This window comes from Xenopus laevis, chromosome 9_10L (genome assembly GCF_017654675.1).
Source record: "Xenopus laevis strain J_2021 chromosome 9_10L, Xenopus_laevis_v10.1, whole genome shotgun sequence".
NCBI classification, from domain to species: Eukaryota; Metazoa; Chordata; class Amphibia; order Anura; family Pipidae; genus Xenopus; species Xenopus laevis.
In genome coordinates, this window is record NC_054387.1 from 128,446,980 (window position 1) to 128,462,543 (window position 15,564).

General features: G+C 41.6%; 2 protein-coding genes across 7 annotated transcripts in view; one reads left to right on the forward strand and one right to left on the reverse strand.

The window, feature by feature from the left end:
• Positions 1-4,921: 4,921 nt before the first annotated feature.
• Positions 4,922-7,279, reverse strand: LOC121398034 (cytotoxin 1b-like). 2 transcript variants are annotated; one of them, XM_041576442.1, is made up of 4 exons: positions 7,173-7,279; positions 6,936-7,023; positions 6,746-6,856; positions 4,922-5,500 (listed from the first exon to the last, which is right to left on the reverse strand). In XM_041576442.1, the coding sequence occupies exons 2-4, from the start codon at positions 6,982-6,984 to the stop codon at positions 5,397-5,399; spliced, it is 264 nt and encodes an 87-aa protein (XP_041432376.1). In that variant the 5' UTR covers positions 6,985-7,023; positions 7,173-7,279; the 3' UTR covers positions 4,922-5,396. The 2 variants fall into 2 exon arrangements, with proteins under 2 accessions (XP_041432376.1, XP_041432377.1); XM_041576443.1 differs by lacking the exon at positions 7,173-7,279 and adding an exon at positions 7,118-7,136.
• A 4,534-nt stretch (positions 7,280-11,813) lies between these two features.
• The window catches only part of LOC108702076, a 31,505-nt gene continuing 27,754 nt past the window's right edge, over positions 11,814-15,564 (forward strand). For 2 of the 5 annotated variants that reach the window (XM_041576829.1, XM_041576831.1), the window contains exons 1-3: positions 11,816-12,007; positions 13,837-13,897; positions 15,378-15,406. In XM_041576829.1, coding sequence (XP_041432763.1) covers positions 13,858-13,897; positions 15,378-15,406 — 69 coding nt within the window. In that variant the 5' untranslated portion in view covers positions 11,816-12,007; positions 13,837-13,857. Of the gene's footprint in view, positions 12,008-13,836; positions 13,898-15,377; positions 15,407-15,564 lie in introns of all 5 variants that reach the window. The other 3 variants (XM_041576830.1, XM_041576827.1, XM_041576828.1) reach the window with 3 other exon arrangements.

The following is a 15,564-nucleotide window of genomic DNA, read 5'->3' on the forward strand; positions in this document are numbered from 1 at the left end:
TGCCTGCCCGGTCTCAGCCAGACATAAAGGTGGCAACCCTACTGCTAAACATTTGGCCTATTTCATGGCCATTCCCTATTTCTATGAGAACAAAGAGGCTAAATAGATGGAATAATAGAATATAGTATGTAATATAAAGAGACTAGATGAATAGAGGTTGAATTAGGAGAAAAAAGAATAATAATACTGAGAGTGGGCCCCTGGTCTGAGGTTTTTGGGTGGGCCCCTGGTGTCCCAGTCCGACACTGATATTGTCTTCAAAAATAGCCCGTTTATTTGAGTTCCCTATAGATCAAATGAGTGATGGGCGTGTCCTAATGGTCCCTGCCAAAAGCATAGTAGGAGGGGGACAGCCAATCACAGCCCTGCAGTCACACAAACACAGACAGGCTTCAGTTCCCTATCAGGTCAGCCTAGCTGCTGATTGGTTCCTACCCTATAGTGCTGAGTGCTGCCGGCTCCCCTGCACAATACAAACAAAGTTCATTCAGCACTTAAATTGTGAAATCCTCAACTGGTGTAAAGAATCTTGACTGCAGCCGCCCTTCACTGGTCCACTCTGCTGGACTCTCCAGTGCAAAACAAATCTCTGTAGAGAAGCGCAAGAATGGATACTATGGTGCAGTACCGTTAAATTTGTTTATTAAAGTGCCAAGTGCAACACACTGTGCTGTGTTTACGTGAAACTTGTTTAAAAAGTGTCAAGTGCTGTAGACCCTTCAGGTAAGTTAGACCAAGGATGGTAAATCAGCCCACCTCAGGTGAAATTGCTTACTCACCAGATTTTCAAAATATGTACATATCAAGCAAACTGGCTGCCCCCCCTTGTCCTCCCAACACTTACCTTTCCTGCCCTAGAAGAGGGTCTGAGGGGGGGTCGCATTGCTAGTTTGCACTTTCACCAGAAGAAATTCAGCTCTGAAAGGTACAAGGAGCAGTTTTTTGCCACCCCTGGTTAGCTGAGGGGCGCTTCTCAACTCGTCTCATTGGCACTGCTCCCCTGGCCCCCCTGCGCTCTAGGCCCATGTCTCTTCTGCCTATCCACTGGATGACGTGACTTCTCATTCCAGAGTGCGTCCAGGAAGAGACACGTTGTGTGAAGCTCGAGTTTTGTGAGTGTAACTTTTAAAATTGTTAATGTATATTAAAGCGATTTTACACTATTAGAAGTGCATCTCTCCTAGTGAATCCGGAGTGGAACCTGGACAATATTAATGGTTGAGATGCTTCAATCTATATAGAACATCTGTTAGAACCCAACTAGTTTTGGTTGCGGATCCCAAAAAGATAAGAATGAAGGAGTGGGCTATTCCCTTGAATGTGTAAAGTAAATCAATTTCACACAGAAAGGTGGTGAAAAGCAAACTAACCTATTACACTATATTGGAAAATTATTTCTCTCTTTCCATTTCATTTTTTTCTCTTGTCTATCCCTGAGCTTCTTCGAGAAGTGCCGTTTCACAGGGTTCTGTACTTATCTATACATGTCCATCTACCCGTCTCCACCCTAATCCTTCCATGTCCATTTACCAGTATCCTTTCCAATCCTACCATGTCCATCTACCATTGTCCTCCCCAATCCTTCCATGTCCATCTACCAGTCTCTACCCCAATCCTTCCATCTCCATCTACCAGTCTCCTCCCCAATCCTTCCATGTCCATCTACTAGTCTCCTCCCCAATCCTGCCATCTCCATCTACCAGTGTCCTCACCAATCCTTCCATTTTCATCTACCTGTCTCCACCCCAATCCACTAAAGTGGCGGAACTTTACTTTTTGATAAATTTACCCCTATGTGCCTAAGAATTAAAGAATGCTGCACATGGAATTTCATTGTATTTTCCATATGCCTGAGTGTGATCTCATGAATCACCTTGTACTCACATAAAGTCATACTCACCTGTTCTGTTATTGTTGGAGATAGAATGAGTCATGCAGATCTTCTGTCCTGGTGGACACTCAGTGACCTCCTTACGCCCCTCTATCAGAGTGTTACATTTCAATGCCATCCCTAGGAGTGAGGATGGATAGAGAGGAAAATAAGAGAGAGTGGGGAAGAAAGAGAAAGAGAGGAACTGGGATATTTGGATGAAGAATTCCTCACCCCAGTCTGTAAACAGTCCCAGGACCAGTAACACTAGTGGAAGCATCATGCAAGAACAGCCAACTGATCCCCAATGGAAAACCGATAGCTGCAATCAGTAACAGGTAGAGATTAACTACTCGATCCTCTTTCTAATGATCTCCCACTCTATATATTACACATGCAATAGTTTGATATTACATTGTACTGTCCCACTCTCCCTGCCTTTCCTTAGCCCACAGTCCCTCAGTCTCTAATCTATCACTGTATGTTCAGATCTGTTCACTACACTCGTTATCTCCAGAGAGTTGTCTGCTGAGGCCTTATTTACAATATGGTAATACATTGCAGGATCTCTGCGTTAGCTCCTCCAGAATTTAAGTAGAAGTCTATCTTAACCACATATAATTAGTTAGGGAAAACACCTCAAGGAACTCGAGTTCTGAGGTGGAGCAACCCTGCCTTGAAACCAGACTCTTAATTCTGAGTGGACATACAGTTTGGTTGTACAGTGTATGGGGTAAACCTCACTGGTGAAAAACCCCTCAATACATCAGATCTTCCAAGCAACCAATGTACCGCAGGATGCATAGCGACCAACTATAATTTCATTGGCCAACAAAATAGTCAAAAACACAGATATCTGCAGTCTGGGCCATCATTTGAGAGGTCAAAGTGGTCCCTGGATATACCAACCTTTGTCCATGTTTAGTCCAAAAACTAAACAGGAATGATGCACACTCTAATGTGAAGATTATTGTATTCCTTTTGGAGATATTTCTCACCTGGTTAGAACAGAGATAAAAGCAGACTTATGCTTAGTGAGATGAAGTCCACTAAAACAATTTTGTTACCTTCTAGGTGCCAGAGATATAGTCCTTCCTTTCCTGCCCTGAGCAAAGAGGGGGAGGGATACAAATGAAGGGTATGATGAGTTTATGGGGCTGCTGGCTACTATACAGCTCCTTGAGAACTCTGTTCTGAGGCCTCCTACTACAGGTTCTGGACCTGCATCTTTTCTCCTCAAAATGGAGCATGCAAAATATGACTACTCTATCTGCATGTCTATTATTACAATAAAGCTATTAACTGGAGATGCAACAGGGCTACCATAGGAACCTGGTGTCCTAGCCCCAGGAATCTCTACCTCGTGCCTAAGGTTCCACCCTCTCTTTGTCTCCCTCTGATAACTGGATTACTAACCAAGATTTGTGTTTTTACTAGCACATTCGGGTGAATCACATCAGTCTGGAATCAGTACAACTTCACAAAATGTGCTTCATTGTGTGAATGATTAATTATTGAAATTATTAACTGGTCAGAATCAGTTCTTCATAAAGCCTTTTGGGGCAATAAAACAACCTGGACTTCACTGATCAACAATTCTAGATTATTGTGAATCTTGGCAGGAAGATGTAGTGATGTTTCTTGGGCGGTTTATATTTGTCTACGGAGAGGTGCATTTTTGGACTACTAAAAAACTGCATCACCCCATGTAGCCCCTCTGTCCTCTTGTGCTATTATAAGTGTTGGAGAATGTGTCTGAATTAATAAGTGTAGCCCTCAAATTCTGCCTCTTTCTAGTAGGTGCCCCCAAGACTGGGTGTCACTGGCAAGTGGTTGGCAAGATGGCATATACATTCCTTTGCGCTGGTTGGCAAGATGGGGATGTAAGCAGAATGACTACTAACCTCATATGCATTCTCTCAAGTGATGTTGGGCATGAAGGCCACTTCAGGGGAGATGGAGACTGTTGGGTATTTGAACACTAATAGGTTATACATGCATCTGTGTACTATTCCACTGATGAAGGGGGCGTAAGGCCCCTAAAAACGTTTGATTTTTTGTACTCCGCACAAATAAATGATTGGAGGTACTTTGGGTACACGAGTGCATCTTCTATCTTCTCCAAAACTGGGGCTCCAGGACTCCTCTTCCTCTCTTCTTCTGACTGCTGCTAGCTGCCATTGTAACTCAGCCCTTCCCCTATCTTTTGATTGGCCGGTGTTCTACAATGCAGAACGCTGCTGACTCTTCTGCATAGCCAGCATTTGCCAAACCATTTTTAATACTGCCTCACATAATTATGCCATGAACTGCCCATTTAAGTCCTCACCCACTTCAACTATGTTCACCTCTCAGTCTCCACCCCAATCTGTCCAAACCTCGCCCACATGTCTTCACCATCCCTCCCACATGAAATCGCCACCCACCGAGCAGCAAAAGTTGGCAACTCTAAATACTTGTTCTTGATACTATATGTCCCATAAGTCATCTCCCATTGAGCTACATGGTCTACCCTATCTACATATCACCAAAAATTGCTGTCACTTATCCTTAAAGGAGAAGTAAAGGTTAAAAGTAAGTAAGCTTTATCAGAAAGGCCTATATACATACACCAGTAAACCCTCAAAGTAATGCTGCTCTGAGTCCTTTGTCAAAACAAACACAGCATTTGTACACATGGGCTCTGTATCAGACTTCCTGTTTTCATCTTAAACCTCCAGGGCTAGGGCTTAAGCATGCTCAGTTTGTTCCTCTCCGCCTCCCTCCTCCCCTCCCTGCTGTAATCTGAGCTCAGAGCTGTAAGTGAGCAGGGAGAGACTCAGCCAGGAAGTGATGTCACACCAAGTTTAAATGGCAGCTTCTATCCTAAACAAACAGAGACAGTGTCTAGAGCTGTTTACGCAGGTATGGTAAAGCATTCTGCAGAATGTGGCTAATCTATTGTGGCTAATCCGTTGGCAATAAACTGGCTTGGACCTTTCCTTCTCCTTTAAATGTCAAATCTGTCATCTGTTTCATCTACTTACAAAGAAAACGCTGGACAAACGTGAGTGATGATCATACACTGATATATTTAATGGTAAATGAAGCATTTCTTCCCAATCAACAAGGCAATTGGATCATAATTCAACAAATGTATTGATGTATCAATTCTACAGGTTAAGGGGTCTTTATTGATGAGCAGAGAGCAAACTGGTTTCATAAAGGAGAAATACTCAGCCTTCTATGGGGCCTGGGATTTCTAGCTAGAGGTCAATAGGTCTCAGTAAGGTCTTCCAAAATCTTCTTATTTCCTCCTGCTTGGTCAAACGGAACCATCCCCTTCTTTATATACCATCATGTATTACAGCTAAATAATCTACTGCTAAGAAGCTGGACAGTGAAGCTCTGGGGGAACAGCCATATCTGAGGCTGAATATACAATGCAACTGACCAAAGAGAAGAGAAGAAGAAAGACTGGAAAGAGGAGACTGGCGCCCTCTAGAGGCACCTGTAGGAATTGATTAGATGCTCTACAGGCTGGTGTCTAATTGCACAGATCTATGTTACAGCAGTGAATCTCTTCACTTTCATAGAGGAAGACGTTCCGCCTGGTGCATCTGCCAAACGTGGTGCAACCCTTGGTGATGTCTGTTTTAGGAGGAAAAAGAAAAATGGGGCTAACGTAAGTATAAGAACCAGCAAGAAAGGGGTTACAATGGTGCAATTAATAAGGTGATTGGGTTCTCTATTTCAGTCTGCTGCTCCTGTGTCAGAAGATTATGCAGATTTCAGCCTCTCTTTGAGCTTTTGCACTTACAGTGCCACCCAGTGGATGTCTTACATGGGATCAGAGTAATACAATTGCACTTATCATATATAATATTAAATAATATTTACATATAGGTTTTATTAAACGGCTAGTAAACCCTGCTGCACTGCACAACCAAACTTTACTCAGTTGTTGTTGGACTACAAATCCCAGAAAAATGTAATATATAAAATAAATATATATAAAATAATGAAGGTTGAGGCATGCTGGTAAAGCAACATCAGGGTTGTATTCTTAAAGCAAAATTGCACAATAAAACTTATCCCAAAATCTCCACAGTCAGCGACCGATTTAAAATGCAAAAAATCCTCCAATGAGAATCCCAGCTGATCTGTATCAATCTGGCTCCATGTTCTTTGTTACTGCAACTGGAGTTGGAAGCTTTAAGCCCAGTTTCCCAGCACTGAACAAGTCTGTCCTTTATCCTCATGTCTGATTCCAGTGTCATATAATGAAGAATAAAATGATATAATAATTATCTCTATATGTAACATAACAACAAGATACCTGACATAGTGCTGGGAATCAGCATTCTCATTGGTCACTACTTTTGCATTTATAATGAAGTTTTTGATCAGTAGAATTTTCACTGTTGAATTTTCTTGCATCTATAAATACTTTTTTCTGCAACATCTATAGAAAACTAAGGGGAGCTGTGGGAAGGAATTTCCTTTAAAATTTCTCCCCACTTTTTTTGTCTATCCCTGATCTGCTTATGAACTGGTTTGTGCTACATAGCTTTAGGAGACAAATCCTGTTTTAAAAAACTGCACAAAGTTCTCCTTTAACCTCACAAATCAACCCACACCACCTCCCACAGAGTTGCAAGACAACAGCCTAAACATGGACAAGGCTACTGTGGAATTTGAGCTGCTGCTATTTAACTCTACAGGAAGCAACAGAGGTCTTTCACCTCCCCAAAAAATTCTAAAGGGTAAAATGTGTGAAATCCACCCTATGTGCCTAAGAATTAAAGAATGCTGCACATGGAATTTCATTGTATTTTCCATATGCCTGAGTGTGATCTCATGAATCACCTTGTGCTCACATAAAGTCATACTCACCTGTTCTGTTATTGTTGGAGATAGAATGGGTCATGCAGATCTTCTGCCCTGGTGGACACTCAGTGACCTCCTTACGCCCCTCTATCAGAGTGTTACATTTCAATGCCATCCCTAGGAGTGGGGATAGATAGAGAGGAAAATAAGAAAGAGAAAGAGAGGAACTGGGATATTTGGATGAAGAATTCCTCACCCCAGTCTGCAAACAGTCCCAGGACCAGTAACACCAGTGGAAGCATCATGCAAGAATGGCCAACTGATCCCCAATGGAAAACCGATAGCTGCAATCAGTAACAGGTAGAGATTAACTACTCGATCCTCTTTCTAATGATCTCCCACTCTTTATATTACACATGCAATAGTTTGATATTACACTGTACTGTTCCGCTCTCCCTGCCTTTCTATAGCCCACCGTCCCTCAGTCTCTTACCTCTCGCTGTATGTTTAGATACGTTCCCTACACTCGTTATCTCTAGAGAGTCATCTGCTGAGCCCTTATTTACAATATGGTAATACACAGCAGGATGTAACCAGGAGCTTCTGTGAGTCTCTCTGTGTTTTCTGGAATTCCAACATTAAAGGGGAAGTCTATCTAAACTATATATAGTTTGTGAATAATCAGTAATAGACTGCGCAAGGAACTTGAGTTTTGGAGTTGAGCAGCCCTGCCTTAAAACAGGACACTTTATTCTTATTGGACATGATTTAGCACAGGGGTCCCCAAACTTTTTTACCCATGAGCAACATTCAGATGTAAAAAGAGCTGGGAGCACAAAAACATTAAAAATGTTGCTGGTAGGTGCAAAATAAGGGCTGTGATTGGCCATTGCACCAGATCTTAATCCAGTCAATCATTGTAGCATTTGTGTATTCTGCATTGCATGGCTGACAAACTGTAATTGCATTCGTCAGTGAAATAACCAAGAAAACCCCCCAGATATCTGCAATCTATGTCACCATTTCATAGAAAAGAATATATATACCAAGGTTTTTCCTTCCTTAGTCCAAAAACTTTACTGGCAAAATAGAAATGTTGTGCATTGTAATGTGTGGATCAGTGTAAAGGTATGTGACCTGTTATCCAGAATGTTTGGGAGCTGGGGTTTTCAGACTATGAATCTTTCCATAATTTGAATCTCCCGACCTTACATCTACTAAAAAGTAATTTAAATCAATTTAACCCAGTAGGATTGTTTGCCTTTAATAATATTCACGCTATCTTAGTTGGCATCAAGTAGAAGGTACTGTTTCATTATTACACAGAAAACGGAAATCTTAAAAAATGTCATTAAAATGATGTCTATGGGAGATGACCTTCCCTTAATTCAGTAATGGATTCCATACCTGTATTCCCTTCACATGGGTAGAACCTTCTAGTTTCTGTTGTCCTTGTCCTCCATCTCCTGCACTGCTGGTTACTGAAAAGCACCTTGAGAAGTTTCCCTCATAAACAGTCCTCTACTAGAACTTCCTTCACTTGATTCCTTTACATCTAGCTAAGGAACTTTTTAAGTCCTCCTACCACAGGTTCTGGACCTACATACGTTCTCATCCATGAAAACACTGCTCCATCCATCAATTGTTGTTTGCTGAATTATTAGCCAAAATGTGTGTTTGTTCTAGATTTCCCTACTCTTATAAACAAACAAATGGCATACAGTACAGAGGGCTGCTAACACAACAAATGAAGAACGATCAATAACGAAGAACAGTGTAACTCAATGTGCAAGCTAAACGACTTCTCCTCAGATGTTTCTCAGAAGAGAGTATGGAAGATACCCCCACAACATAACCCTGTCATGTCCCCCCCCCTTAGATCCCAGCCACCATCTTCTACAAAGGAGGCCAAGTAACCACATCAAAGCACATCATGGGCCTCTCTTCTGATGAAAACTCTTTTCCTCCAGGCCTTGCTTGGCCCTCTCAGAATGGTTTCTAATGTCAAAGACATCCCCATCCCTCTAAATTTCTTACTTACATCCTGACTTCATTCAGTAAAGCCCTGATACTCCCCTGGTCTGGCCACACTGCACCACTTTCCCATGAAGCTTCTCAAAAAAACAGGACCATTAAAAGGTATGCTTGGATGAACTAGATGCTATGAGGTTCTGATAGTAGGGTCGGACTGGTCTGGTGGGACCATGGGTGTTCGCAGAAAATTTCCAGGGGGCAAGGAGGCAAAGGAATCGCACAAATTACTTGTACCAATATTCTGGTTTCAGAATCTACAAAGCTTTTCTATAATATGGCTTTTTAGCAAGGGATTGAATACAGGATTATGGAAGATAGAACATAGTACAAGTTGATCCAACGACGGAATTTTACAAATGAAATACAATGCTTTAGGTGATATCCTTGCAGCGTTGTATAAATGCGTATTTGCTCTCAAACAGGGTGTCTGACTCCGCCCAGTCATGGAATCTCAAAGATCAATGAATAAAGCTTACCCTGGAGATCCTTAAAACCATTGTCTTGTTTATTTCAATACACACAACATGTTTCGAGTCCAAGGACTCTTCATCAGGTGCTTATTACACAGTGCAAAAAACCAAAAGAATAAATACATCCTCAAACCCCATCAAGTGGTGTCAGCTCCACCCACCGGCCAGACCATAATAGTATCAAATACATCCTAAAGAGTACTGCCATCTTGTGGCCTACTCCAAAAACACACCTTTTTAACATTTTAGTGTAAAAGTATACAAAGTAATTACATAATAATCACAATACAGTGTATACATTGTTTCAAAAGGAAGTAGTGGTTTCCTACCCTTTGTAGATATAGAATATCTTTAACTGACGTTAATACAATGTTGCAGTTCAACTCTACAAAAAAGAAACAGGTTTATATTAGTCACATATACGTATTACAAAAAGCATTTAATACTGAAGGCATCATTCAATCCCCATGGTTCCATTGCATTAAGTGTATCTATCCACTTGGCTTCAGTTTGTAAGAGTAGTGTTTTTCTATCGCCACCCCGTGTCGGTATTTTCACCTCCTCAAGTACCTGCCACCTTAAACTGGCGCTGTTATGTCTGTAGTCATGGAAGTGTTTTCCCACAGGGGTGTGAGTTTTAACATCAGTGGGGTTATAATTCGTAATGGAGCGTTTATGTTCTCCAATTCTGACCCTAACTTTCCTCTTAGTCTGGCCAACATAAATTTTACCACAAGGGCATTTGAGCCCGTATACCACAGACTCTGTGTTACATGTGCTGTAGTGTTTAATAGCAATTTTATTGCCTTTTAAGGGATGTGTTACAAACGGACCTTTTATAATTGAGTTGCAATTACTGCAGTTAAGGCAAGGGAATGTCCCATACTTACAATTATAAAAGGTCCGTTTGTAACACATACACACACACACACACATACACACACACACACACACATATACACACAGTCACACACACACACACACAGTCACACACACACATATACACACAGTCACACACACACATATACACACAGTCACACACACACACACATACACACACACACACACACACATATACACACAGTCACACACACACACACACAGTCACACACACACATATACACACAGTCACACACACACATATACACACAGTCACACACACACACACATACAGTCACAGACACACACACACACACACACACACACATACACACACATACAGTCACAGACACACACATAGTCACACACAGAGATACCCTAAAGCTGGCCATAGATGCAAACATCTGATTGTACAAACCGAGGATTCGTACGATTTTCGGGCCGTGTGTGGAGAGTCCAGACATTTTTCGTCCGTCGGAGATCGGTGGTTTGGTCGATGGGACAGGTTAGAAAATTTCTGTTGGCTGCCGATAATATCTCTGTGTGTATTGCCGATCATACGATTTTCAGAGGAAGACTGTCACCAGCTTTTGTCAGACATAACTTTCGTACGATTACTGTCAGGGGCAGAACATCTTCTGATCTGTTCTTTTACTACTTTATTTGATCTGAATGGTTAGTGGCAGGTCGGGAGATGGGGAAGTCCGATCTTACGTTGATTCGTACGATGGGATCTTTGCGTCCATGGCCGGCTTAACACACACAGAAATACACATCACAGACATTTGCATTTCACAGAAGCCATTAAAATAGCAGACCACTAAATCAATCTTAATAGACACTAAAGCTGGCCATAGACGCAAAGATCCCATCGTATGAATCATCGTACAATCAGACTTGCCCATCTCCATACCTCCCAACATTTTGGAAATAAAAAGAGGGATAAGAGGCAATTTTTTTAACCATGCCCATTTTTGTGGCCACACCCCCTAATTACAACGTTCATTTTACAAAATTTGGCAGGTTATGAAAGTTTTTTCAGTTATTACAGTTTTACTAATGAAGGTGAATTGCCCTTTATGCTGTGAGTCTAACTTCTCCCAAGGGACCTGTTACCTTATATCGTTACAATTACTTATTTGCTTATCTCAAAATTGTTACAATGCATCTTAGTTGCACCTGTTAGCTGTTCCGGGCTCTCTGCCAAAAGCCAATTAAGTTAGAAACTTTTTTTTCTTTTACTGGCTGTTCTGTGCAGTGAAAATCAGGACTTTTTAGTACAAACGGGACTGTGGGATGAGTTCTCAAAAGAGGGGACTGTCCCTCTGAAAACGGGACTGTTGGGAGGTATGTTTTTATATATATACTGTATATGCTAATCCTGTGTTATAATTACTATATGTATATCGTGTTTATTCACTGTACTCTGGGTTTCCTGGTACTAATCACTCACATTGCAGGAAGGTGCAGGGAGTGCCAGTCCTTTGTTCTACTCTCTCTTTCTCTCCGCTCAGTATTGTATATACTATTCAAGTTCATTCTGAGTACCAGCAGCACATGTACTAATAGCCCACTCTATGATCCTATAAAAGTTACAGCCCGAGGCTTATATTTATATATTCATTTACTAAACACTCAACTATGTAGCTTACAAAATGCTGATGGAAGTTGAAAACCTTCTTTATTTAATATCTTTTTAGTGGCTGATACGTGTATATATAATTCAGCTGTCTCCAGCAATTGCATGTTCTCTTGCCCCACCCTAATGTACTAAAATAATTCACTTCCACTTTCATTCTGACTCGCTGCCATTCTAAGCCTTGTACTTTATACTGATATTCAGCTCACAGCCGAGGGGGATGAGAAAGAGAAGTGCGAGCAGAAAGTAACAGGGAAGAAGAAGAAGAAGAGAAGTAGAAGAGACGACAGATACAGAGAGAGAAGTGTAAGTAAGAGGGGTAAATGTAGTAGCTGTGCAATGACAGGCCAGGAGCGCAGAGCAGGACACTGAGAGGGGTCTTACTGAGGGGAAGGTCTAAGTGGCCCCGGATCTCCTGAGCTTATATGACTAAGGGCAAGATTGCAGTTTGTGCAGTGAGGTGGGATTGGTCAGATAGGGGAGTGTTTGTACATTATCAGCTTCATGGCTCACACTGGCAGAATTGTTAGTAAATCCACCAGACAGAATCATGCGTAACCCTATCTTGTCCCACAATGCACTTGTCTAGCTCAGGCTGGTGGAACATGGGCCACACTGGACTCTTCTTCCCAGCTGTGTCCTCTATAAGTATAAGTGAGAGGGAGCTGTGCAACTACAAACTTCCTGCCCGGTTCCCCATAATTGACAGATCGATTGACCAATCACTGATCGCCGCATCACTGCCATGCCCCTATATGTCACAGACTCGCCCCCTCCCTGGTCTCCATTGGGGAAAAGATGGCAACTCTAGTTACACTCAGATTTCAGAGGCATGTTGTCAATATTAGGGATGCACTGAATCCAGGGGTCAGTTTGGGATTCGACCAGGATTCAGCAGGATTCGGCCGAATCCTTATGCCCGGTTGAACCGTATATGAATTCCAATTTACATATACAAATTAGGGGTGTGTAGGGAAAATCACGTGACTTTTTGTCACAAAACAAGGAAGTAAAAAAAGTTTTCCCCTTCCCAACAAAAATTTCCATATGCAAATTAGGATTCGGTTCAGTATTTGGCCGAATCTTTCGCGAAGGATTCGGGGGTTCAGCCACCTGCTCTCTCCTCCTCTCCCTTCTATCACTCCCTTTCATGTGCACACTCGTGAATGCCCCATCTGGCCCTAGGTTAAAGGGCACCTAGAATTTTAAAAGGGGTTTTGCACCTTTGAATTAACTTTTATTGTGATGTAGAGAGTGATATTCTGAGACAATTTGCAATTGGTTTTCATTTTTTATCATTGGTGGAGTTATTTAGCTTTTTATTCGGCAGTTCTGCAGTTTGCAATTCCAGCCGTCTGGTTGCTAGGGTCCAAACTACCCTACCAACCATGCATTGATTTGAAGAAGAGACTGGAATATGAATAGGAGAGGCCTGAATAGAAAGATGAGCAATAACAAGTAGCAATAACAATACATTTGTAGTCTTGCATAGTACTTGTTTTTTAGATGGGGTCAGTGACCCCCATTTGAAAGCTGGAAACAGTCAGAAGAAGAAGGAAAACAATTCAATAGCTATAAAAAAAATAATGAAAACCAATTAAAAAGCTTTCTGTTGAAAGTCCTCATTTCGCCTATCTGGCTTCCTCACAGCGGATAAACTAACCCAAACTCGAATTCTAAAAAAAAAAAAAAATGAAAGTTTACTCAAATTAGAAAAACTTCTAACATTACACTAATTCTAATTTTGATAAATCAGCCATCAGCAAAGAGCCGACAGTTTCAGAGGAAGCCAATGAAGCAGCTGACATTAAGGCTCCTCTACCAGTGTCATACGGGGTCTCTTAGGGCCCACCAGAGAACCCCACACTCTGGGCCGACTCTTACAACAATTAGATATAGATTGAGGCAAGTGATATTTGCTTATCAGGTCCATGTCGGAAATAAGGATGGGCAAGTGGGAATAGTCCTAGGCTTGGTCTACTGGGGGATATTCTGGTAGATCAGTCTGACCTTGTTTTACACCATTTCTTGGGCTCCCCCTTACCAAGTCTCCTCTCCTCCCCTTGGGGTCATTTGTATTTTTTATGAGGCCACAAGTGGTTGCCATGCTTAATTTAAGATTCTTCTTCATTCAGAGACTGACTACTCAATAGACAATGAACCGAATTGAAGGCAGAAGAAACCAGGATGTTACAGGTATTTATTACTTGGTACTGAGGGTAAGTGTCCCCTGTCACTGCCACTAGCTTGAGCAAGGAAGGTTTGTTATGGACAGAAGTATGTCCGGAGAGTATTTTGTCCCTTCCAAATTGTGATGAGTAAGTTCAGCTAGCTGATAAGAAGAAATGACACTGACACGACTGTTCAGTATGCAAAATGCTTCTCTCCTCATTGATCCCCGCTCTCTCCCTTATATTCCGACAACAGCACTCTCCCAATACATTCCCATGACCCCAGCACCCACTCCCGCACCTCCACCCGCTTCCACCCCCCTCCTTCGCTCAGGTTAAGGACAGTGCTGTTAGTCATGTTGGCAGGGTTGGTCACTGATTTTGTGCAGGTCTCTCCAGACCACGCTGAAACATCATACCCACCACTAGGGTGTACTCCCTCTGGAGCAACTTCCTAACTTCTATCTAGGTAGGGACAGCAAAATAGACGTTTTTAGGGGGGATTGTGGTGGACTGGTCAGTCTATTCTGTATGCTCTCATTTAAAAAGTCTATTTTACTGTTTTACTGTGTATCTGCTATATTTCCTTACTCAGCTATTTGCAAAACATATATCAATACTAGCTAGGATGAAACCAAAGATAAACCTCTTCACAGGAAACAGTCTCGTGTTGGTCATGCTACTCTGCACCTATTCTGGGAAGACACCTGCACTTCACAGAAAAGAGACTCGGTCTAAAAGGTCACGCCAGCTTGTGGTCATGCCTCTATGCAGCTGTTCCTGGAAGATGACTGCTAAATTAAAACTGCATAAGAACTTTGTACTTTATATTTCGTTGTATTTCCTCCAATTTCAAGATCTATATCTACGAAGTTTGATATCTATTTTTATATCTATGAAGTTTGTATCTTTCCATGTGAAACCACATAGCTTAACCGCAAGGGCAACATAACCCCCTCTTTGCCTATATAACCTTTTGATATCTTACAATAAAACAGAGAGAAGCATTTTGCATACTGAACAGTCGTGTCAGTGTCATTTCTTCTTATCAGCTAGCTGAACTTACTCATCACAATTTGGAAGGGACAAAATACTCTCCGGACATACTTCTGTCCATAACAGGTTGTGCCCAACAATGTTGCACTCTGCACATTGTTCTAAATGTTTAATCTGGGCCCAGAGCATAGCCATTGGTCTAGATGCAAGAACTCTGTGCTTAGAAATTTCATCTTCTCCCTCTTTGATAAATATACCCCACTGAGATGTTTCAAGGCAACAGTAGCACTGTGAAATGAAGAGGAACTTTTAGGGCATTATCAACTTTGTCACACTGTGGGAGATCACCTCTCTTAAGATGACCAAGAAAAATGTGGATCATAGCATGGAATGCATTCTTATAGATTGAAAGGTATTTGTGGATGCTTTGAGGCATTCTTCCATGGGTGACAAAGTACTACTTGAGAAGACTTGAAAATGACAATTCCTATTTTTTTTTTTTTTTGTAGGACATGCGGGAGGACAACCAGTGCCTGAAGTAAGTGTTTTCTACAGAAAACAAATCTGATTCCTTTAAATCAGTTCTTGACATCTGTAAAATGTCCACTTCTTATGCAGGAATCAAGAGTAATGTAAATAAACACACTCAGCTATATGAGTAGCAATGGCCTAAAGATGGTCACTAGAGAGGTCGGA